Raw genomic sequence first — 23,746 nt, 5'->3', positions numbered from 1 at the left:
GATTGGGATTGGGGTTGGTTCGATGAGACTGTCAACTCTCTATGATCAATTTCGACAATTATGTTAACGGTAGGGTCAGTCCTACCCTCACCTCAGAGCCCCAGTGATTCTTGTAGCTTTTCAGTCCCATTTTCCTCTGCTTTCACATCTTTTTCTCTCCTATGTTGCTGTGGAAGGCCCCACACAAAGAGGGGAAACTGACTCGCTGGGCAGTGAGATGCTACACAAAGTGCTCTCCAATGGCCAGAGTAAACACACGGAAAAAAATAGTGAGACACTGTTTCCCTGTAATCTTTCAGTGACTGGGATCTTAGCTGTTACCTGTAACCACAGTAGGGGAAAGAATGCTAGACAGAAAGGTGGCTTTAAAATAGATGGTGGCCCTTTGATGATGTATTTTTGTTGTGTTTGGGACTGATGTCTTCAGAGAAGGTGTCCATACCTCTCCGCTCCATTCTGATCTGTAATGTTTCCTTTCCCTGTTCCCTGCTCCTCCAATGCCTCACTTCTCTGCCCCGGCTTGCTCAGTGGACCTGGTGACTCTGGCCACAGCCTTGGAAATCTTTAATGAGCATGAGCTACAGCCCAGCGATCGCGTGATGGACGTGGTGGAGGTCATCCACTGCCTGACTGCCCTCTATGAGCGGCTGGAGGAGGAGAGGGGCATTCTGGTCAACGTGCCGCTCTGCGTGGACATGAGTCTCAACTGGCTGCTCAACGTTTTCGATAGGTACCTGCTCTCGGCTTCCCTGATTCCTTTCAAAGCCATAAAACTGGTGCTGCTGGAGCCGGCACACTGTCTGGGCACTGCGTGGAGGGGAACCTCACTGCTGGAGCTTGGGCGGGTGCTGCAAGGAAGCTCACACTGCCATGGGCTGGGGCCCAGCTGGCATAGGCAGGGCACTCCTGTGAAGAAGTTGGCATTGCAGTGGTCCAGCTGGCATTGCTGGGAGGAAGCTCATGCTGTTGAACTCCCAGCAGGCACTGACGGGGCTCTGTTAAGAAAACAACCTTCGCAGAACAGAGAGGGGCTCAGCGTTGTGCCTCTCTGTTTTTCAGCGGTCGCAGCGGGAAGATGCGAGCGCTGTCCTTCAAGACTGGTATTGCATGTCTGTGTGGCACAGAGGTGAAGGAGAAATTCCAGTGTGAGTCACCACCCGGGGTCCATGGAATAACTAGGTCAGAGCAGGAGTGGGAGGCTTCCGGGCTTAGTAAAGTTTCTGAGCAAGGAGGCCTGCCTGATTGGAGCCTTCTACCATGACTAATCTCTGCATCACGACTCCCGCTCTTTCTCTGAATCCCAGACCTCCTAATTTACTAGGCTGGGACTACAATGCTGCAGTGCAAATATAGACACACACAGGTGAACTCCTCAGCTCAGCTGTGGCAAAGGGTCAGTGTCGGGGTCAAAGCTCCAAGCCTTGCTTCATCTCTGTACTCTCGCGTCCCTTCCTCTTGCCCAAATAAAGCTGCATCTCCCGCCATGGGGTGGGGGTGGGGACACACACCTGCACAACTGTAATGGGGGTGTCTGTGCTGTTGGTCTCTCACCCTTGTTCTCTTGATTACTGTGGTGCTGGGCCATCTCCTGGCAGATCTCTTTGGCCAGGTGGCGAATCCCAGTGGTCTGTGTGACCAGCGGCATCTCAGCATCCTGCTGCATGAGGCCATTCAGGTTCCGCGCCAGTTGGGAGAGGTGGCAGCATTTGGGGGCAGCAATGTGGAGCCTAGTGTCCGCAGCTGCTTCCGCTTCGTAAGTAACGTCAGTGGCGATGCTTCCTTGTGCCTTTTACCTTCCCGAGGGGTCCGTCCAATGGGCAGGGAGGCAGTGGCAGCGGCTCTGGGAACAGCTCTGGGGGAGATCAGTGTCGGCGCTACTTCCTGTAATGTACATGCCTTCTCTGGAGTGGGTATGGTACCAGCTCGGCAGAGATGGGGGGATGGAACAGGAGCCATGCCTGGGTATTGGCTAGCAGAGATCTCTGCCTCACTCCGTGCTTGAAGCCATGATGGTATTTCACAGTGTGATCCGCTCCTGTCTCTTTCCTCTTTCCTTAGAGTAATGGGAAGCCTGTGATCGAGGTCGTCCAGTTCCTGGAATGGGCCAACCTGGAGCCACAGTCCATGGTGTGGCTGGCTGTCCTTCACAGAGTGACCATTGCTGAGCAGGTGAAGCACCAAACCAAGTGCTCTGTCTGCAAACAGTGTCCCATCAAAGGCTTCAGGTATGGAGAGCAACTGTGTGTTCAGTCTCTGCAGCCGGTTTAGGAACAAGGGGAACTCTGCGGGAGCCAGTGATAGTGGGGTTACACTGGGATGAATCTCACCCAAGTGCTAGACAAACACACTCCTGGCAGAGACTTCATCTCCCAGCCTCAGGTGAGAGTGGGGACCCTGCGTGGAATGGGACCTCAGCCCGGTCTCCTGGCGGTGGTCTGCTGGAACCTGGCTCAGGGTGGGAGTGACAGAAAGCTGACCCAGCTGTCAAGCATTCGTGGTCTCTGTGAAATGACTTGATATGACATTTATCCCCTGGACAGAGACCAGCACGAAGCACCAACTACAAGTACTAATGGAACCCTTGGCTGGCTACCTCAGCAGGGAGACTGAGCTGCTTTCCCATGCCGGAAGGGCAGAGGCCTGTCAGCAGGTCCGAGGGAAGCTTGCACTGCTCAGGTCATGCCTGATGTGCGGATAGTAGCAGCCAGCCCAGGGGCACAGTCACACCAAACATGTTAAAATAAAAAACGTGTGCTGGGACCCTGGGGCTGGGGTGGGGTCCCCACCCTCACCCACTCTCCCCTGAGGCTGGGAGATGAGGTCTCTGCCAGGAGCGTGTTTGTCTAGCACTTGGGGAGGCTGTGGCCGTTCTGGAGACGTTACTGGCTGGCCCCCACCACCAGGGGCAGTTCAACAGCTGGGCCGTGTGCTGAAAAGGCCATTTGCCCTAGACTTGCAGTAGGTTTTAGATGTGACCTATGACCTCCATGTCTCAATAATTTGGGCATTCGTATCAGCAGTACCTTAGACAGGTACTGCCACAAATATCAAATGGAGAGACCCTCTGTAACCGCAGGAAGAGAGGCAGGGAGCTTGCTGGCTTCTGGGGACAGTGAATGGGTCAGCGCCTCTGAGCTGTGCTTTAGATTCAGCGATATACAAGAAAAAACAGAGCTGCCGTGACCTGTGAGGAGCACACAGGGTGAGCCAGACACACTACCTCAGAGAGGTCCCCTGCTGAGAGCCCCTGGAGGCGGGAGGCTTGGAGACAAAGCATCAAAGATTGGTGCTGTCTTCCCTAACTCCACTTCATCTTCCCAGGTACCGCAGCCTGAAGCAGTTCAATGTGGATATCTGTCAGACCTGCTTCCTGACTGGACGAGCCAGCAAAGGGAACAAGCTCCACTATCCCATCATGGAATACTATACCCCGGTAAGGAGCTGGGGTGCTTGCTGTCGTGCTGGGAGTGCAGAGCACTCGCAGTCTCACATGGCTAGGGAGCCAGGGGCAGCAAGCCTAGGGTATTGCAGGAAACTCTTCATTCAGTGCAGTGCCCCCCTCCTGCTGCGGGTAGCCTTGTGCAGTGCCAGAAATGGTTTAGCCGATGTTTTGTTCAGCTCTGCCTGTGCATGACGGAAGCTGCCTACACAAGTGTGTTTTGCTGATTACAAAGCTGTTGCAGTAAACACAGGCTCTGCCACTCCAGCCCATTTGTGTGAAGTGCAGCGACAGTCCCCAATACTGTGCATGTTGGCATGGCCTTGCACTGTGATATGACAAGCCACACTCCTGCTTCTATGTGCAGCTGTTTGCTCGTGCTCTTCCCTGCTCATTGCACAATTCTTGCATGCACCTGTGGCCTGTGCTCTGGAAACTCTCCCTCCTGCCCTGTTTGAGCTCGACTTAAGGGGTGCCCCCACCCCTTACTCACTAAAGCCTTGGTGTGTCTGTTTTTCTGTAGACCACCTCTAGTGAGAACATGAGGGACTTTGCTACGACCCTAAAAAACAAGTTCCGGTCCAAGCAGTACTTCAGCAAGCATCCACAGAGAGGCTACCTGCCCGTCCAGTCTGTGCTGGAAGCTGACTTCACTGAGACGTGAGTGCTACTGTCGCACCAATAGGCTCTGTCTGATACACCCCCCCCACACACACACACAGATGGGGGCCTGCCAGGTTCAGGGGTGTGGAATTCAAATGGAAATGATCCTACTGCAAGGATCAGAGGGTGAAGATGGTTCAGGTTTCACTCTAGAGGCTGGATTGGTGTCTAGGCCTTGGAAGAAGACCTGGGATTCCCATCGCCCTCCCTTGATGGAGGGTTTGGTGGAGATGCTGCTTCCAACTTCCTGTTTAACCTCACCGGAGTGATGTTTCTCCAAACTGTCCCTGGCACTTCTAGACCCAAATGGGACTGGGGCAGCATCTCCTAGTCAGAGGTCAGAGTAAGGAACCATAGAGCCTCACTGACCTGTGTGTGTCTCTTCCAGACCGGCCTCCTCCCCGATGTTACCACATGCCGATACCCACTCCCGGATCGAACACTTCGCCAGCAGGTACCGCATGCCGGCACAGGATGCCTAATGAGGTCCTCTGTCCACCTTGTGTGCAGCCTTCACTCTGCAGTTTGCAGGGTGAAGTAACCCCAGTAATCCAAGTGCCCTCACCCTCTCCACACACCCCTCTGCTGGGGCTTTCCAGGCAGCACTCACTAAAATCACTTCACAGGCAGGGATCATGGCTCAAATTGGCTCAGGTTAGTTCCAAAACATGGAGCCCTCGTCCTGAGAGGGGAAGAAGGGTAGTGATGCAGCTGTAGGGCCCCCTTTGGAGTGGGATCCCCAAAGGGGCTAATCTGGGCTGGGATGCGACCATTTTGTTTCTACAGGACCTTTATTTTCATTCATGAATTTTGTATTTAAAGAAGAGGCCTACTAAGCTGCCATACTTCCCCTAAGAGACAAGCCAGATCCCTGTCGGAACCAGTTACACCCTCACCAACGCCCTCTGGGTTTTTGTTCCCAGGCACCTGCCTCAGGTTGCCCCATGGGACTTCATGGCCCCCACTGCTGTAGCCTCCCAATCCATAAAGCATTGCTTCTCCCAACACCCTTGTGAGACAGGGCAGTGCTATTGTCCCCATTGCCCGGGTGCGGAACTGAGCACAGAGACGAGGGCCCCGATCCACACAGGTATTTAGGCTTCAACTTCCATTTAAATCAATGATTTAGAAGCATAAACTTCTGTGTGAATCTTGGCCTAAGTGCCTAGGGGCAGGGCCACACAGGGGCTCTGTGATGAAGCTGGGAATTGACTCTGGGTCTCCCAGACCAGTGCCCTAACACTGCCCCACCCTCCAGATAGGATTGCAGTCCATATGCAGTAACTCCTCACTTAAAGTCGTCCACTGTTTTGTTGTTACGTTGCTGATCAATTAGAGAACATGTTTGTTTAAAGTTGTGCAAAACTCCCGTATAACATCGTTTGGCGGCCACCTGCTTTGTCCACTGCTTGCAGGAAGAACTTTGCAGCTAGCTGGTGGGGGCTTGGAACCAGGATGGACCGGCAGCCCCCCTATCAGCTCCCCGCTCCCCTAAGTTACCTGTGCAGCAGCTGCCCAGCAGGCTATCAATTGCCAGCAGTTCAGCTGTCTCTCCCCCCACTGCCATGTGCTGCTCCTGCCGTCTGCCTTGGAGCTGCTCCCCAGAGCCTCCTGTTTGCCGTGTGGGGGGGCAAAGGCAGGGTGTCCCCTTGCCCCCTGCTCCTGCACCCCACTTACCCCATCTTCCATAGAGCAGGGGAGACACATGACAGGGCTCAGGACGGAGGGAGCTTCCTGGCAGCAGCTGCTGTCTCAGCTTGCTGATTGATCTACTTAAAAAGGCAGTGTACTTAGAGTGGGGTACTTAAAGGAGCAATGCGCATCTCTCTTTCACACACATGGTGTGTGTCTCTGTCTGTATCTGCCATGCTGTCTCCCCTCCCTCCATTTGGGCTGCCTTGTAGAGTGTGAGGCTACATTAACAACGAGTTAACCCTTGAGGGTTCAGCCAATTGCTAGTTCATCATTTAGCAGTAAGGCATTCCCTGGGAAATATCCCACCCTCTTCCACCCTCTGACTTCACCACCTCAACCAAGCTTCACAACCATCATCGCTGTGTTCCAGTATTAAATTGTATAACATTTATTGTCTCTCTCTCTCTCTCTATCTGTCTGTCTATATATTAGTCTTTTGTCTGGTGAAAAAAATTTCCCTGGAACCTAACCCCTCCATTTACATTAATTCTTATGGGGAAATTGGATTCGCTTAACATTGTTTTGCTTAAAGTAGCATTTTTCAGGAACATAACTACAACATTAAGCGAGGAGTTACTGTACTACGTGAAACAGCTGCTCAGTTGTGATGAACCCTGGGTGGCCCCACATGAAGGGCTCATCTCTCTCAGGACAATCTACCCATGTTTACAATTTTTTTCTATGAAGGACAAAAATGTTTAGAACAAAAAAAAAAAAGTGACCTGGACACTGGGGGCAGAACAGCTGGGAAGATGTCCAGTCTAGTTGTCTGCAGGAGACCCCAGGAACTGTGGCGCATAGAACATACGGACACATCCACTGGTTCTCCTGGGCACGTATGAACACAGTTTTGTTTCCCCAGGCTCGCGGAGATGGAGAGCCAGAACTGTTCCTTGTTTAATGACAGCTTGTCCCCAGACGATAGCCTGTAAGTTGATGTGTATCTCTATATTTTGAATGTATTTCTCTGCAATGCTTGCATGGGGAGATATACTGAGGCTGGCTGTCTGGGGCATGTGAGAAGCTCCTCCTCTATTATCTGTCCTGCCCTATCTGTGGTGCATAGTCACCCTCTGTACCCAGGAGTTCAATTCCCCTGCTCTAAGCAATACAGAACCAGCCTCTCTTGTACAAAACCGCTTCCCTGCAGCTGTTCCTTCCACTCGCACTCCCATTGCTAGAGTTCCCTCACTGATCTCCTCCTGGTATTTTGTGACAGGGATGAGGATCAGTACCTGTTGCGTCACTCCAGCCCAATCACAGACAGAGAGCTGGTGTGCAGCCCAAAGGTCGAGGACAGCCTCAACACGGAGGATAAGGGGGAGCTGGAGAGAATCCTGGCCCACTTAGAGGATGAGAACAGGTATGTGTGTGGCCAAAAGCCAAAGCTAGAAAGTGAGACGGGGGCTGATTCAAGGGGGAAAGGAGCCAGAGAAACACTGTCTTGGCATGCTCACCAAGGGCTGGACGAGCAGGCGGGAGTTCAGAGAGGAGCCATGGAAAGGATTGCAGGGGCTGGGGGGAGTGACTGATGGAGAGGGATGGAAAGAGCACAATATGTCTAGCTTGACTGAGATGTGAGAACTTTCTGCAGGTATTGGGAGGGGAAAGGACACATCACAGAGCTGCCTTGTTTAGCTCCAGTAAGTATAACTTGGCGTAATGGGGTGAATGTGAAGTGGAGGAAGGGGACATGTAGGCTCACTAGTAATCAAACTTCTGGAGAGCGAGCGGTATTAAAGTGGCACAGTCTCCCGTGGGAAGTGGCAGGAGCCCTGTTATCTGGGACATCTAAAGCAAGACTGGAAAATATTCTGCAGGGAGCAGTTTTGCCTTGTCCTAGGTACTAGCTGAACAAGCCATCGTAGGTCTCTTCCGTCTCCCATTTCTTTGATTTATCACCATGGCCCAAGCACCGAGGAGCCATCTGCCAGGCACAGAGCTAGGTTCAGAGGGAGGCAATTTCCCAGAGCTGAGCTGTTTGTTTCCTGCAAGTTTAGTTCATTGCTGATGTGTTTAGGAAACTGTTGGGAACTGGTGCAGAACTAAGGGCAGGTATCGACTTGGTGCCAGGCAGAGAATCAGGGGGACGCTGGATCCTGGTGGTAAGAAATCAGCCCAGCGGGGCTTTCTTGGTGGCGGGTTGTCCATCCCGTGCCCACAGCTGCTGATGGGGGCCAGTTCAGCGATTCCAGTCTTGTCTCCGAAGCTGGTAGAGTTGCTGCTTGGATCCTGACTGTCCCTTCTGCAGGATCCTCCAAGGAGAGCTGAGACGTCTGAAATGGCAGCACGATGAGGCAGTGGAGTCCCCCACTGTGGCAGAAGGGTCTCCAGAATCAGCCCAAGACCCGCACAATGATGAGCTCCTGGCTGAGGCAAGGATCCTTCGGCAACACAAGAGCCGCCTGGAGACCCGAATGCAGATCCTGGAGGACCATAACAAGCAGCTGGAATCCCAGCTGCACCGCCTGAGAGAGTTGCTACTGCAGGTACCTCACAGGGATCGGAGGTAGAGCAGGGTGCAGAGTCCAGTATCTGAGAGGGCTTTGGTATGATGGGCCTGGGAGAGGAGCTGCAACACTGCGAGTGAGGGGGAAGGCTGATATGGGTGGCAGGTTCTGGTAATGGACGTGCAGAAGGTTGCAGGCCAAGGTCAAGGAAGGAGGAACGTGGAACCAGGGAGCCAAAGAAAACTTTTTTATGAAGTCTTCTTTCTCTTTCCAGCCGCCAACTGACTTGGACATCAATGGCTCTGCGGCCTCTTCTTTGGCTTCCTCGCCCCATCCGTCGGAGGGAAGTCAGCCCAGGGAGAAGGAGCACAACACCCCTGAAACCGAAACTGCAGGTAAGGCTCTGGAGCTGGACGTTAGATCGCTTGTGCCCCTTGCCAGCCCTGGTCACCTGCCTGGGGCCTCATCCCCATTCCTTGTTACATGACAAGGTGTGGGTGGGTCGTTGTGCTACAAAAAAGGCCCATTCATCTGCTGTTCAGATGCTCTGCTGTCACCAGCCCCTCACCTTCCTGGTCGGCCTTGCTATGAAACACAGAGCTTTGCTTTCTAGGCTCTCCATTCTTCTGCTTTATGAGAAGCCCTGCACTGCCTAGCCCCATGAACAGGGCATCTCTCTGCAGTGCTTCCAGTCCCTGCCCTGTCTCCTGATCACACTGTCCTGCCTTGTGGATCTAGCCTATCTGGTAGCCGTATGGAGTTAAATCTCTGAAAAATGCCTATAATCGCAGCTCTGCCTTTTCTCTACTCCTCCTGTTCCCCAGATGAGGTGGAGACGAGGGCACGGGATGTCAGTCTGTGTTTGGAGGACATCATGGAGAAACTGAGGAGTGCCTTCCCCAACTCCCAAGGTACTGGAGTGAAATCCCCTTTGCTGGTTTCTTACTCCTCTCTAAAATGAGTGTCTCGCTTGGCTCAAATGAAGCCTTAGCCCTCGTTCAGCCAATCCTGCAACAATTGAGTCCTAGCAGTCACCCACTGCCAAAGAGCTGCTTGGACTTGCGGTGACATAGATTTCAGGGAGGAGAAGGAGGAATTCCCCCTAACTGTGGAAAAGCTCCAGAACTGCTAAGAACGGCAGCCTTTGGCCCAGGAGAGTGCAACCAGACATAGGGGCAGCCTTCTGCCTTGGAGAGAGACATCAGTCATGGGAGCCCTGTGCTCCAGATGGTTTCTACTGCTGCTGAAGAGGAACATACCTGACCCCATTCGGTTCCTGGTATCGCTAGATCTGATCACCTCAAACCAACTCCCCTCTCTCCAGCCCAGCCTGGAGCCACTACCCATCACTCTAATGAGGCGGCAAAGACCAGACCCCTTACATATCTGAAGAAATCACTCACGTCCTCCTGGATACCCAGAAAAAGCCCATTCTCAGTTGGGAATGTTTAGTAGTTGGTGTTACTCTGAATGGCCCACTCTCTTCTCACAACACCAGCATGGTCTTTGGACAGGGCTTGGGATTTAGCACTTCTAACACTGGGCTATTGCTTGAGTAATGCCTCTTTAATAGCTACTGGACATGGCTGCTTTTTTAATCTAGTGTTATAGCTCCATAATCCTCCATGTGAACCTCCTTTCCTGCTCCAGCACAGCAGACCCAGGGGTTCCTGTGTGTGAGTGCTGGGGAGAACGGCAGGGGAGAACTTTCTGGCAAATCTCCCTCCAGTCAGTTTATTAATGTGATAGTTTCCAAATTCCATCTCATGTGACCTCTTGGCTTTTCTTTCAGGTGTGACCTCCCTTATCTAACACCTCCCGCGGGTAAGAGGCTTTGTCTAACCAGCTTCTTGGCTGCTTTCCTCCCCCACCTCTCACACTCCTCCTGGGATGGGCTTCCCTCGGTCCTGGGGGCACTCCAGTGGAATGGCCTTCATGAAGTCCACCAACGTCAGAAGATCTCAGGGGAACTCCCACTGGCCACGTGGGAATGTGACTGAAGGCTCTTTGGAGTGCTGGCTGGAGTCATCCTGAGGACCAGCCAGTTCCGACCAAGTGTTCTGGGGTCTGAATTTAAGGAACTCTATAAAGCATTCAAAAGAAACCCAGGAACTGAAACTCTGAGATGGTGTTGAACATGAAACACAGGCAGAGACTTCCCCCTCCCTTGCCGGTCACAAACTGTCGCCCTCCTTGTGACTGATGTAAGACAGGTAAGGAAATCGCCTACAGGGGATGGCAGAGCCCAGCCTTGGCCCACTTCAGCTGTGTGGGCTGCTTCTGCTCCCAGACAGCCTCCTGCTGGGCACCAGGCAGCCTAATGCTCCCGCAGCAACTGGACAGTAAACAGCCTCCGAGCATCTGTTTTAATACCTTTTTTGTTAGCTGCCAAAGGCTGCGAGTCTGACTAACTGAACTCTGGCAATTGCCTGGTACCCCAGGATCTCCAGGTCCAGGCCAGGGGTGCTTGCCTAGTGGGAACAGTGCAGGAGGGCGAAAGGGGGAAGGGAGGAGTCAATAATACAGCTTCAGCCCAGCTAGTAGCCTTATCTGGAGAGGAGCTTTAGAACAGAGAGCCGTAGCATTTAATTTACCGTGTGTGTGTATAATATATATATATATATGTGTGTGTATATATATATATATATATATATATTCTGTACTTAAGTACTATCGTGGACTCACTCACGCATTAAATTTTAATACCTTGTTCAGTGTTAATTTCTGCCTCACTCATTGGGTCTATTCTAGCATCTGCTTTTGAGGGGACAGCACCTTCTGTGCTATCATGTACTCTTACAACTCACCATCAGAGGCATGGTTTGTGCTGTCCCTGGCCTAGAAACTCCCCCCTAGGTGACCTCAGTGCAGTGGGATTTACTAGTGGCGATGACTAGGATGCGAATCCAGGGTTCATTTCCCTTACGAGCTGTCTGTCACCGTAACACCGGGGTCGGGGCTGGACCAACCTCCCCTCCCATAGTTATAATACGGGATCCCAGCTCCTCCCATGATGGAAAATCCAACTAAATAAAACAGGTGGCCCTGATCTATCAGCTGAATCCCGACACATTGGCAATGGGGGATTATCCCAGTAACAAAGACGTGTGTCTAGTGGGTTCTTCATATTAATCTCTCCTGAGGCCGTTAGAGACTTTAGCTCTGGTTCCCCAGCTGCTCACCGACTTTGTGATGCCCATTTAGCAATTCCATCCCATGCAGCAGGCTCTCCTCCATTTCTCCATCTGATAGGTAAACGTGCTCCTTTTCTTCCAGGGTGTTGCAAGAGAAATGGGCGAGCTCACATCTCTTGGTGACACTGAGCCATTGTGATGTATCAGGACATCATGTTGTATTGTGACATGGTGTTGTGAGGCAATGGCACCAGCCAGAGCAATATGAGGAAGGAGATGGAGCTGTGCTCCGGTGAGCTCCATCGTGCTTCTAAAAATCTCTCTTCATCTGGAGCTAGGACCCCTAGACCATTTGCTGCCACCCCGGGAGCTGTTTGGTTTGGGAGCCCAGAGGGTACAATTGGGGTCTCTCCTTAAATGAGGGAACTATTTGGCACGGGGGGTGGTGTACAAAACTTGTGTTGCAAGCATGCAGGATTGCGTTGTGTTTTGTAGCATAGCAACGTGTTTTCTGGAACACTTGGATCTGGAAGGCTCTGGAAAGTTGTCTGTCTGGGACAAAGTGTTATAGTTGAGAAGGCTGCAGAGCTGGGGGGCTGCGACATGTTCTCCAGTGGGGAAAGGTCCCCTGGGAATGGGGTGGAATGTTCTGTCTCGGGGGGGAGAGGCAATAAGGTTGCAGTGTAGTAGAGGCATAATAGGAAGTTTTATGAAGAACAACGTGGAATGTCGTATGCAGACTGCGTGGTGTTAGGGTTGCTACATTCTTCAAAGCTGATGACATTTGGCACTTTATATGGGGAACTCATCACAGAACTCCAGAGTCTAAATTGCCGATGTTGTGGGGATCTGACTGCTGCAGCTGTGCACTGGAAAAGTTCTGGCTTGCTTTGTTGTTTGCTCTTGTGTATTGAAGGTGCTGTGGACTGTGTTGTTAGGACTGCGGACGGTGGTGTGTTGTGGCCTGGTAAGGTGGCTGCAGTGTGGTGGGTATAAGGTGCTTTAGTGCTGTGTTAGGTTTGAGGGAGTGCACTGTGTCTCGGAGGTTCTGTGTGATACTGACTTTGTGGTGGTATATTGTGTCATGTTGTGGAACTTGTTTGGTGCAGCATGTTGTGGATTACGTGGCATGAGGCTTGCTGTAGTACGCTGTACGTTGTGCATAGGAGTTGCTGTGATCTGTGATGTTGTGTAGTAAAAGGTCCTGTGGATTTTGGTATCTCTTAGTAGCCCTGTGAATTGCTGTCCTGTGAGGTATATTGAAAGCGCTGTAGGTTGCTAGGATTGCTATAGCATGCTGTTTACTGGAGGTGATGTGGATTGTGGTATTAAGCTTACTGTAGCATGTAGGGCAGTAGGGTTAATGTGTACTGAGTAGCCAAATGTGGTGACTTGTCCTATATTAGGGCAGCTGTAGAAGGCTGTGGATTGTGTGTGAGGAGCAACACAATGTTCTCTCTGGTGCTGCCGCGATGGAAATTGCTGTGGCCCATTCTCTGCCAGGAAAGTTGTTAGTGGAGCTCTGGAGCCACTCGTGTGTGGGGATTGGCCAGTCTAGTGGAGGAGCACGTTTCACTGCAGAGACAGTCTTGCAAGTTCTGTGTTTGGGACCAGTGCAGAAAGCTCAGGCTGGGTGTTGCTGCCGGAAGCTGGGGAGAACTCTCACAGATGGGACTGCCTGAGACACAGACCCTGACAAGTGAGAGCACTCTCTGCGGTTGTTGCTCCCCAGAGGAATTGCTGCTGGCTTTGCCCCCCACTGGGAATCTCCCCAACCCACGTCCAGCTCCATGCTGGTCCCCCTGGCTCCAGTCCATCAGGAAGGAGCAGCCTCAGATTCATCCGGATCAAACTGTTGCACTTTTCCCTCTAGGCAGAGGCCAGGAGAAAAGGAGAGGAAACCTCAATTGCACCCTCTCCAGCCTAGTCAGGCCCTAAGGGAGAGGAGCAAGTGCAGATAGGTGGTGTTCACCTCATCTGCTTTACCACCATGCAGCACAGGCACAAACCACTTAACCCTAGTGCTAGGAGAGCTGGGAAGAGCCTGTGGCTTCCTTGGCTGCCTGCCACATGGAGACCTAGGCCGAGGGCGCAGCTGTAGTGATGATTGGAGCCACGCATTATCAGCTGTGGGATGGGGCAGGAGATGGCTCCCTCTGCTAGCAAACTGGAGAAGGGCTAGCAGGGCTATGGTTTTGCCCGTGGAAGGCCGAGACTGGGAAGTAGCTAAGAATGAGAGAGAAAGGCAAGATTAGGGCAAAAGCACCTCTAAAAGCATGTTCAGGAGTCATTGGTTTTCCCTGCATGAAATCTCCCTTCTGGGGTGCAGAGGCCACGGCCCGCTCGTCTCCCCATCTAGTTGAGAGCGGTGGCCAGCATGATCAGTGACTGAGTCACAGAGCTTAAGGCCAGAAGGGACCACCACTAGTCTGACCTCCTGTTTATCGCAAGCCACCAACACCCTAGACCACGCACACCAAACCCAACAACCAGAATTAGGCCAAGTATCACAGCCCACAGGACACTAGATTATGACATGCCATAGGCAGAGAACAGAGGGACTGAGGTGCACCAGTGCCCAAGGCCCCTGCAGTGTCCGGGAAATGATTAAACAAAACCCCTAGATAATCCTGGCAAATGACCCATGCCCTCATGCTAGAGAGGACGGTGGAAACACCCCCCAAGGCACTGCCAATCTGAGCGCCAGGGTTAGTGTCTTAGTGTTCCATTGGAACACGAAATGATTGATCGATATTGACAGTGCAATAAGCCCAGAGAGTGGGGCCCCCTGCAGCTGAAGTGTCCCACTGCTTTACTAGATCTTCAACCCCTGGTGCTCCTTGCAGTCCCCTGTGCTCTGCCCTCCTTGAATACAAGTGTTCCTGGGCATTCCCCAGTCTCAGACCTATCTACAGCATTCTCCCTCTTCCCCCATCCATGCTTGGCTCCCCATCTCACAACGGCTCTGCGGTACTCCAGAGTTCTTTGCTACGAGTGCTAATCTAGGCCCTGATTAAAACCACCTGATCCACTAATGTAATTAGTGGGGTTTTTAGCTATAAAATGGCAGGCCTCCATTTTCTCTTGTACCTCCTCTGAGCATCTTCCCTTAATCACTGAGGCCTAGATCCTCCAAGGTATTTGGGCACTTAATTCCTATGAGTTAGGTGCCTAAATACCTTTGAGGATCAGAGCTGATTGCTTCGCCCTCTTTTGCTTTGGAAAGGGCATCAGTAGAGAATCTGAGATCTCTCCCTGAGCTAGCTCTGTGCTGTAAGTAAAGATACAGCCCAGGCCAACCGACCGAACCTCTAGGACATTTTCTTTATAAGCAGAGATTGTATTGTGCATAAGTGAGTTCAGGATATCTGTTAAAGCTGGGAAGCTAACTCTGGGTACTGTTTGCTGTGGTGCTGTCCTCACTGGCTTCTCTCCATTTCTGCTCTGGAAAGAGAATAAATTTGTATTTATATTGATACTTTGGCTGGTGCTTTGGCCTTGTTGTTATTTCTGTTGTTTCCTCTCCCTCTCTCCCTGTGAAGCTGCCATTCTGGGCTTCCCTGTCTGCATCCCACCTGCTAAGTGCCAGAGTATGGGAAGCAACTTCCCTCATGAGTATGTTACTGCACAATCATCCATTCCCTCCTTTCTCTGCTCCCTTCCTTGCAAGAACCTGGCACGGGGGCTCGGATGAGTGACCCACTGCTCAGATTCCTGTGGGTGGCTATGGTCCTACTCCAGACCAAATTTGCTTGGTTTACAAGTAAGGTGGTGTTTTTCCTCTCTGCCAGTGCCACAAACTCACCCTGGGATCTGGAAGCAGAGCTGGCTTCTTCTTTGGCTCGTGCATCGTTGCCAGAACTAATGGCTCTGCAATGGGAACTTCATTAACAATTCTGTATCTGAAACTAGGCCAGACCAGAATCCAGCTCCCTCTCCCAGGGCACTGCTGGCTCTGCAGGTGTGAATGTTTGTCATTAGCAGCAAGTAGTTAGGAGTCTGGATACACAAAGGGGTCATTATGTAAAGGAAGCTTTTCTTTGATTATAGCTTAACTCTGTTGACAAAATCTGCTCAATTTTTTAAAAACAGCTCAAACCCATGGCCGTGGTTGTAAAGTCCCACATTCCTATTCTTAGACAATTTTTCTTTCCCTGTCATGTGGAAAAACAAACAGTGGATCACAAGTGCACAATGAGACAGAAAACCCTGGAAAGAGATTTCTCCTCCTCCTGCCAAACCTTCTCCGTCTCCCCGCTCCAGACACGCTTTGGGCTCTAGTGACTCTAGGCTGGTACTTGTTTTACCTAGCCTTCTACTCTCTTAGCCAGGAGACTGGCTTTTCAGTTGTCTGTGTCCTGCCCTTAGCCTAACAGGTCCAGGTATATTGTCCTGAGAATCTCAACATTCTTTACAAGCTGATTATGCCTCAACACCCCAAATGAGGGAACTAAGGCACAGATGAGCTGAAGGACTTGCCCAAGGCAGTGCTGGGTTTACAATGGCTCCAGTGGCTCCATGGAGCTGGGCCCATGCTCAGAAGGGGTCCTGGTCAGCTCCGCCTACACTGCGCCCTGAGACCCCTCTGTCTCCCCCCACCCCCAACTTGCTCCTCTCAGCCAGCCTGCCTGCTGGCTCCTCGCCCCCCCCCCACCTCCTCTCTGACCCCTGGCCGGACCCCAGTGCACCTCTGGCTCTGGGCACTCTCTGCTTCCTACCACCTGTGGGGCTTCACCTTCTCCCCGAAGCTGAGTCGCCTGGGACTGGTGCAGAAGCCTGGCCAGTCTCAGCCAGGTGTGTGTGTGTATGTGGGGGAGACAGTGCAGAGGGTTGGCTAGGTCCCTCCAGGCAAGTGTCTTGAGGGACCCTGGCCGGGGCAGGTCCTGGCCTGGCTGATCGCACCACTCCCAAGGGACTGGAGTGATTCCCGGCCCTGGGACCAGCCCGGCAGACACAGTCGCCTCCCAGCAGGGCCGATATGGCCGGGAGGCAGGGCTTGGAGGAGTGGGTCTGTGGGGAGTATAGGGGAGTGCTGGGCTGCGAAGGGGCAGGGAGGATCTGTGTGTGTTGGGGCACTAGGGAGTGGTGGTTCTGTGGGTGGGGGTGCTGGGCAGTTGTGGTGGGGCTGTGGGCAGGGGTGGTGTTGAGCAGGGTGCTGTGAATTTGTGCGTGGGTCCGGGGGGCTTCTGGTCATAGGGAGTTGGGGGGTGTTGGGCGGGGGGAGGGGCTGTGTGGTGTGGCATGGGGCCTGCCCCCAAGGGGAAGGGGCATGCTGGCAGCACAGGGCCGGGCAGGCCACTGTGCATCTGGCAACTGCCGGTTTCTAAATAGTGCCCTTGCATTGGGCGGAGCGGGGCCGCCCCTGCCATACCATGCCCCATTGCCTCCGGCTGGCCCCTTGCTCTAGGGACTGACTTCCCCGTGCCATGCTTCATTGCCTCCATAGGGGCCCAAAAAGGTTAATCCGGCCCTGGCTGGGAATAGAATCCAGGAGTCCTAACTCCCAGCCTATCCCTCTCCCCCTTTTAATTTATGGGGCAGAAGCCAGTGGTCTCTGCAACTAATGGTGGAACAGCATGAGCCCGCCTTGTTCTTCTACAGGGGCCTCCCCTGTTCCCTTCCCCAAGCCTCCTCCCATGGTCAGTTCAGTCACAGCATTTGGGAGCCCCCTCCCCCCATATGGAAAAGGGGGAGGTGAACTGGGTCCTGACCTGGTGCTGAATTCCAATGCAGATTGAGCTCTGGGCAGATCAGAAGCCTATGGCCACTAGTAACTTCCCCATCCCGCCTCCCATTCTGAATCCAGCCTCTGGTTCCGGGGATTACACCAGTAAAATGGGGACAATTTCCTCCCTTCTTGCCTGCTGCTCTCCATACACCCTCCCGCAACTTTGCCCTAAAGACAAAGTGAAAACAGTAAGCTCCACCCTCTGCCTCCGCTTTCAGACAGTGAGCTCTGGGGGCAGACGGCCTTGTTCCTGGGAGCTCAGGTAGGGCTGTCTGCGTTTAATAAATAACCTCCTCCTGGGGCTGGTTGGGAGGCTGGGACAAACGGGAAGATCCATGCAAGGAAAGCAAAGCTTTTCAGGGGCCAGGAGTGTCCTTGGTCTCCGGGGCAGCCTGGGAGCCTGCTGGCTCGGAGATGCCAATCATAGCCAGGAAAGAATCCTGCCAGAGCCTTGCCAGGGATGCACTTTATTTCTCAGTGAGCAAGCTCGGCAGTAGGAAGCAGTACAGGGGTTAGCACTGCTGACCCAGCACAGGGTGAGCGCGGGCTGTAGCACCGAGCACAGGGCGGGCTGGGAGAGCAGGCGCATGAGGCGTCAGTCCGATTCACGAAGATGAAGTTGGCCGCCTTGGCTCCTGCACTTTTGAGTGAGGTTATGTGGTCAGATCCCGCTTTCATTGGTGGCTCAGCAGTGACAGGGTTTGGGAGGAAGCCTGCACCATACAGATGGCAAAGAGCTCCAGCCAATACCCAGTTACCTTTCACTGAGCCACAGCTCTTTGTTCAGGCCAGAGTCTAACTACTCACAGAGCAGCCCAGCTGGACCTGGTAGTCCCCCACTATCTCAGCCTGGCCCTGGGCCCCCTGTATTGAATTTCCCTCCCTGGGCTCTCTGCTGTCCTGCACTACACTGGTAATGGCTGGGACCCTTTGCCCATCTCTCTTTGCCTCACTAGGCAGCCCTAGTGAGCGGCAGCATTGTCCCTCAGTGCTGACCTCCCTCCAGTGTGTTAGCAAGGAAGCATCTTGTATTTCTCAACATTCATCTCAAAGTGTCCTGCTGGGCTCTGCCCCAGGCCCAACCCCTTCCCCCAAGCTCTGCTCTGCTGCTTTAGTGCTGGAGCAACCTTCTGCTCCCCCTCCCCGTTCTTTATCTGCCTCTGAGCTCCTTTCTCTGGCTCCTGCCCCATGACTCTCCCTGGCATTCTCTTCTCCAAGTCCTCTCTCTAGTGGTCCCTATGACTTTCTGCCGCACAATCACCTTGGCTTGCTCGTTCCCTCTCTGCTCTGGAAAATCCTTCTCCACGGCCTGTCTCCGAGTTTCCTTGTCCTCCCCCTGCTCCATCGACCCCAGAATTCCCTTGGTCTGTTCCTTCCCCTGGCTCTTCCCTCTCTGCTCTGGCACTCTCTTCCCCAGGTCCTGTCTCTGCCCCAGACTCCCCCAGGCCTTGTTCCTTCTTTGCATGTGTGTTCTCTTCTCCAAGTCCTGCCTCTCTCATACCCCACTCTGCTCTAGCAATTCCTTGGTCTTGTTCTTCCTCCTTGGCTGTGGAGCTCTCTGTTCCCAGTCCTGTCTCCTCCCTACCTTCCCCAAAATTTCCTCCCTCCTGCCTGCCAGCTCCAGCATTCCCATCTCCTCCCAACTGCCCCTTCCCTTCTGTTGCCCCTTTGAGCTGAGGCTGCTGGAAGAGGCCCTGGTATCTCTGCCTATCTTCCACATGTTTTTCTCTCATCCTCTCCCCCAACAGCCTCAGCTCTTTCTTCACAGCTGCTCCCAGTGACGGGTCCAGTTGAGCCGCCCTCAGGAAGTCTTCTCGTGCCTCCTTCTCGTTCCAGACGGCAGCATGGGCCTTTGCGCGCTTGAAGTAAGCCTTCACGTTCTCTGTCAAGTGCAGAGAAGCATGGGGTTATTTCCTTTCCTCTCTCGCCCTGCTTGGCCATCACACGCTCCTGTCCTGCCTGCAGAAGAGGGCCTCTGAGCTCCTTTCCCTGGAGCCTCCTGCTGCAGGTGCTGAGTATCCCAAAGGGGCTGCATCAGAACAAAGATCTAGGCTCCACTCACTCCTATGGCAATCGCAGCAGGGCGTTGTAGCACTACACTGCTCTACAGCTTGGCTCCCATTTAATTCACTGCCATGCAGCAGGATTCCAATGTAGGAACTGCCAAGCACCCATCTAGTCCTGTATCGGTGTCTGGCCAGTACAGCTGCTTCCCAGGAAGGTGCAAGCAAGCTCAGAGGGGACAAGTAAAGCATAGCTTGCCGACCTGCGACGTTTCTTAGTAGCCCCTGTCAACCACCAGTTTGCTCATGGCCTGAAGCGTGAAGGTTTCTTATCCTAACTGGAGATGTTCTCATCATCCAAGTCTGGCTTCTGTAATCTTACTAAGCTGTGGGCCTGCGGATCTAGTGGCAGTGAGTGCCACAGGCTGTTACACCTGGTGTGACAATATTCCCTTTCCAGGACAGAGTTCTGAAACCTGTCACAAGGGGAAAGCAGCAGTTGAGAGACAGGAAAACACCCAGTGACCAACCCAACCTCTCAGCCAGAGTGAAGGCTACCAGCTGTTCCTGTATCTGCCACTCTGCACTAGCATGTCAGCTTCCATTACTGACTCAGCCTTCTATGGATCTAGTTCAAGCTGTGCTCCGGCTGGGTTTAAATTCCATGGAAGGCAATACTCCTCCAGCCAGGAGACCCGCCCCTGAAATGCCTTCTCTACACGATTGTAAGTGCTGGAGGAAGGGAGCAGCTGAAAAACTCCCAGGGGATCGGTAGCAGAGAGGAAGCCCCTGCGTGACAGGAGCGCTGGATGCAGAGTCCCATGAGAACAAGAGCCCCTCTCTGGGAGCCGAGTGGAAGGTTGGGACAGGCCGGTGAGGTGATTACCATTGTTCTTCTGGAGGAGGTCGGTGGTGTGCTCTAAGACCTCATAGTATTCCCCCAGCTCCAGCTGGCACTGGCAGTAATTCAGCACAAGGGGCGTGATGAGTTTCTCCAGGCTCAGCCAGTCTTCAGCCCAGGGCTTCTCCTGTTCACAAAACCAGCAACGTGCAGCGTGAAGACACCAGACCCCTCTGGCTGGGCAGAGAACTCGCAAAGGGACAGAGTGCCAGTAGCCAGGAACAATACATAGTGCATCCCGCGGGGGCTTTGCAGGCAAACTGGGGTAAATGGAGGACAGTAGCTACCGTTGAAGTAAAACAGCCAGCATGGAGTGTGCTTGCTGGGAGCATCCCAGTGCATGCACGACCTTCAGCCATCTGGCTGAGTATGCCGTTCCAAGAACCGCTGTCGGAGCTTTCTGGCTCCCCTCCTTGCTGGAGGCCACAGGTCGAAGTGGCTGTTTGCAGCAAGCCCTGCCTGGCCTTTCCCAGTGACTTGTTTTGATTTAGTTTGCAGGACTTTGTACCCTGAAAACGTCACCGCAAAGGCCTAGGAGTACAGGTTCTCCCAGCCGCAGGGAGCCACGGTGTGAGCAAAGCGACCGGCAGACTGGGCTGTTATTGTCTTAGGAATCGTATTGGCTGCCGAGGACCTCCCGAAGCTCTATAGCTGGTGGTGGGGGGCAGTGCAGCCAGCTCACTGCTGCATGCTGCAGGCAGGACCTGTGCAGACGGTAGGGGCTCCGCAGAGTAGGGAAGTGGTGCTAGGCATGACGTACCAATGCTGTGGAGCTGGGCACAAGAAGCCAGAGCAGGAGGTGGCTGTCCCTGCTCCAGCTGAGCGCTGACCCATCACCCTGGGCGGCAGTGCTACGCTAGCCCACCCCTCCCCATTTACAGTGTCCAGCGGGGTGGCTCTCACCTTGGCCTGGACGTTCCGCAGGCAGATGACTGCTTCCTGATACTTCGCCGCTGCTTCCTGGTACCTCTTGAGCAGGACCAGCCGGTTGCCCTCGCTGTGCAATACGGGCACTGCCGACAGTTTCTCCTCTTTGTTCATGGCCCATGTGTCCCGTTTATAGGATGAGGGGTCGTCCACCTGGTGTGTGTGTGTGGGGGGGGAAACAGACCTTCACACTGCTAGCCTCATATGCTCCTCACACCACGCCCAGGAGAGCTGGGCTCCCCCTGCCCCAGAAGAGCTACTAGCCCAGGCTGTGCCACGCTGAGCATCGTGTGGTCTGTCCCGACTTTGCTCTCCCTCACCCCACTTGCCTTTCCTCCCCTGGCCCAGGCCTTACTTTGAAAAGCTCCATGATGAAGATGAGAGGCTGGGGGGCCCTCTGCAGCTCATCCAGGTCCACATAACCCGTGCTGTGGTAGTCGAACATGTTCCCCATCCCACAGCGGTGCTTCTGCCCCTCCAAGGGGTCCTTGCCCTCTGCAATCCTCCTCATGCCCTTGGAGACCAGCGCGTACATGCCTGTGTGCTGAAACATTGGGGGGGAGGAGAGGGGGAAAGGCACTTTGGCTCAAGCACATGTACAAAACATTCCCCCTAGTCCGGGGGCCAGTGAGAGCAGGTGGGGTGAGATGGTGATGGGAGGCACCTGCTCTCAGCAGGGGGAAAGTGGAGTTAAACCCCCCTGCTTAAGGGCTGGGGCCTGGAATCTGGGTCAGGTATTCAGACAGCAGGCCAGGAATACTGTAAAAGCAGCCGTCTGCCACAGCAGAAATAAATGGCTCCTCTCCCTCGAGGGCTGAACTGCAGCCTGAGCTGGGGCTTTTCAGTCTGTCCTAGAGTTAGAACCTGCACCCACCAAATCTCAGGAATAAAAGGACTTGGTGAGGGAAGACATGCTGCTGGACCAAGCAGCCCAGTGCTCCAGCTCCCAGTTACATGCAGCAGGGTGCACAGAACCATGCATAAGACAGGTACAGATGTGTATGCCAGTGCGATCCTGTCCAGAATGTATCTGTGGGCTGTGCACACGTGTAAGTGTTGATACCGGTGTGTTTTGGTGTCAACGCATTGATCATGCACAATGTGTGTGTGTGTGTAATCTAGGTGTTCCCAGCCATGGGGGTTGTCACTCACAATAGCATCACACCAGAACTCTGCCACTTCTCCGATCCTCATGGAGGTTAGCAAGGTCTCCCACACCTCGATTTTGAACAGTTTCCCCACGATGATCTCCATGGGGATGCCAGCCTGTCGGCTGTCATCTATCACCGTGCGCTCAAAGTCGTCTTTTAGCGTCTGAAAGTGGAATGTGAGCTGCACCAAAGAGAAACCAGTGCAGAGTGGGTCAGCTGCAGGCATGACAGTCTGGGATCAGGTCACTGGAGTAGTAAGTAGCCTTCTCTCCCTCCCCTCTCCACCCTGAAACTTGGCTCAATCCCACCCTTGGGTCACTGAGAAGGGGTGACCATGACCCCAGCTTAGTGTTAGTTCACTCAGCTGTTCTCATGGGGTGAAGGGACAGGCTTTGAGGCACTCCACCATCTGCTGCTCTCTGCCAATACCTCTTTTTAACCCAACTCAGGGCTCCAGTAGAGTGAACTTCCTCACAGCAGTGCCTTGCAAATATAGCATGCACACTTCATAGCAGGGGTTACTGCAAGCTAACCACAAAGAAAAACATTAGGTCCCACTGCTAGAGGCTTAGAATGTGGCTATATCTACACAAACAAGGGGCACCCTGTCACTCCCATTATCTGCTCCCTACATGCATCCCTTAGCTTTGTTCCTTCTGTTTGCTGTGCTAATGTGGCTCCAGGAGCCTGAGCTGGATTACAGCATACAAAGCTGTCAACTGGATTCCAGTGGCAGAACCTATTAGTGCAGTTGATGAAGGAGGCAAACAGAGCACAGCTGGAATCTCAATGCCTGCAGTTAGAAAAACCTGCCGCCTGGTAAACTCAGCTAATTTGATCTGGACTCAATGAGAGAAGAAATCAGCTGTTTTTATTTTTAGAGTCACTTCTGACTACAAGTGCTTTTAAAGGAGACATGTGCAGAGGATTTCAGTAATAAGGGCTCTGGGTCACCATCTACAGCCCGAGAGCCTGGGAGACAGCTGCTGGGGAACCCAATACAGGCTGTCAAGTATCAGAGGGGTAGCCGTGTTAGTCTGAATCTGTAAAAAGCAACAGAGGGTCCTGTGGCACCTTTGAGACTAACAGAAGTACTGGGAGCATAAGCTTTCGTGGGTAAGAACCTCACTTCTTCAGATGCATCTGAAGAAGTGAGGTTCTTACCCACGAAAGCTTATGCTCCCAGTACTTCTGTTAGTCTCAAAGGTGCCACAGGACCCTCTGTTGCCCAATACAGGCTGTCATTCAAGGGTATGAGATAACATCTGACCTGCTCTATCCCTCCTTAGCCAGTTTGAGATGCTTGCTGAGAGTAGTTACCTTGCTCCCATCTTTGAATTGCGGCAGCTCCCCTCGGCCTCCATGTAAAATCTTTTTCTTGACTCCTTCCACATTAAGCAGGTACATTTCATCCATGTTGAAGCTGTTGGCAGATCTCCCTCCTCACCTCTTTGGTTGCTGGTCACACCCACTGTTGTTCTCACTCTTCCTGGAGCTGAGTGTTTCTTCGATTCCGGTCTGTTGGGATGAGTTTTCTTCCTCCTGTGGCTCATCTAACAGTCTTTAGCTACTGCATATCTGGCTTAAGGCTGCCCACCCTGAATGAGGCTGTGACTGCACTACATCCTAAAGCCTTTTCTCCCTGGACTTCCCCT

At 53.1% G+C, this 23,746-nt stretch overlaps 2 protein-coding genes across 4 annotated transcripts in view; one reads left to right on the top strand and one right to left on the bottom strand.

The window, feature by feature from the left end:
• DRP2 (dystrophin related protein 2) overlaps nt 1–10,460 on the top strand; it is a 45,310-nt gene extending 34,850 nt beyond the window's left edge. For all 3 annotated transcript variants that reach the window (XM_005285652.5, XM_008173663.4, XM_024110218.3), the window contains 13 exons: nt 529–730; nt 1,060–1,145; nt 1,596–1,753; nt 2,059–2,225; nt 3,322–3,433; nt 3,963–4,099; nt 4,491–4,556; nt 6,660–6,725; nt 7,017–7,160; nt 8,049–8,286; nt 8,522–8,642; nt 9,072–9,158; nt 10,040–10,460. In XM_005285652.5, coding sequence (XP_005285709.1) covers nt 529–730; nt 1,060–1,145; nt 1,596–1,753; nt 2,059–2,225; nt 3,322–3,433; nt 3,963–4,099; nt 4,491–4,556; nt 6,660–6,725; nt 7,017–7,160; nt 8,049–8,286; nt 8,522–8,642; nt 9,072–9,158; nt 10,040–10,059 — 1,604 coding nt within the window. In that variant the 3' untranslated portion in view covers nt 10,060–10,460. The remainder of the gene's footprint in view (nt 1–528; nt 731–1,059; nt 1,146–1,595; nt 1,754–2,058; nt 2,226–3,321; nt 3,434–3,962; nt 4,100–4,490; nt 4,557–6,659; nt 6,726–7,016; nt 7,161–8,048; nt 8,287–8,521; nt 8,643–9,071; nt 9,159–10,039) is intronic.
• Nucleotides 10,461–18,203: 7,743 nt separating this feature from the next.
• On the bottom strand, nt 18,204–23,638 carry LOC101941724 (aryl-hydrocarbon-interacting protein-like 1). Its single transcript, XM_024110215.3, has 6 exons — nt 23,412–23,638; nt 22,093–22,272; nt 21,296–21,484; nt 20,917–21,093; nt 19,999–20,140; nt 18,204–18,991 (listed from the first exon to the last, which is right to left on the bottom strand). The coding sequence occupies exons 1-6, from the start codon at nt 23,505–23,507 to the stop codon at nt 18,336–18,338; spliced, it is 1,440 nt and encodes a 479-aa protein (XP_023965983.2). The 5' UTR covers nt 23,508–23,638; the 3' UTR covers nt 18,204–18,335.
• Between the last annotated feature and the right edge of the window lie 108 nt (nt 23,639–23,746).

Source organism: Chrysemys picta, chromosome 9 (genome assembly GCF_011386835.1).
Source record: "Chrysemys picta bellii isolate R12L10 chromosome 9, ASM1138683v2, whole genome shotgun sequence".
NCBI classification, from domain to species: Eukaryota; Metazoa; Chordata; order Testudines; family Emydidae; genus Chrysemys; species Chrysemys picta.
Note: the sequence above shows the minus strand (reverse complement) of the source record. Positions and strands in the feature narration are given on the sequence as shown.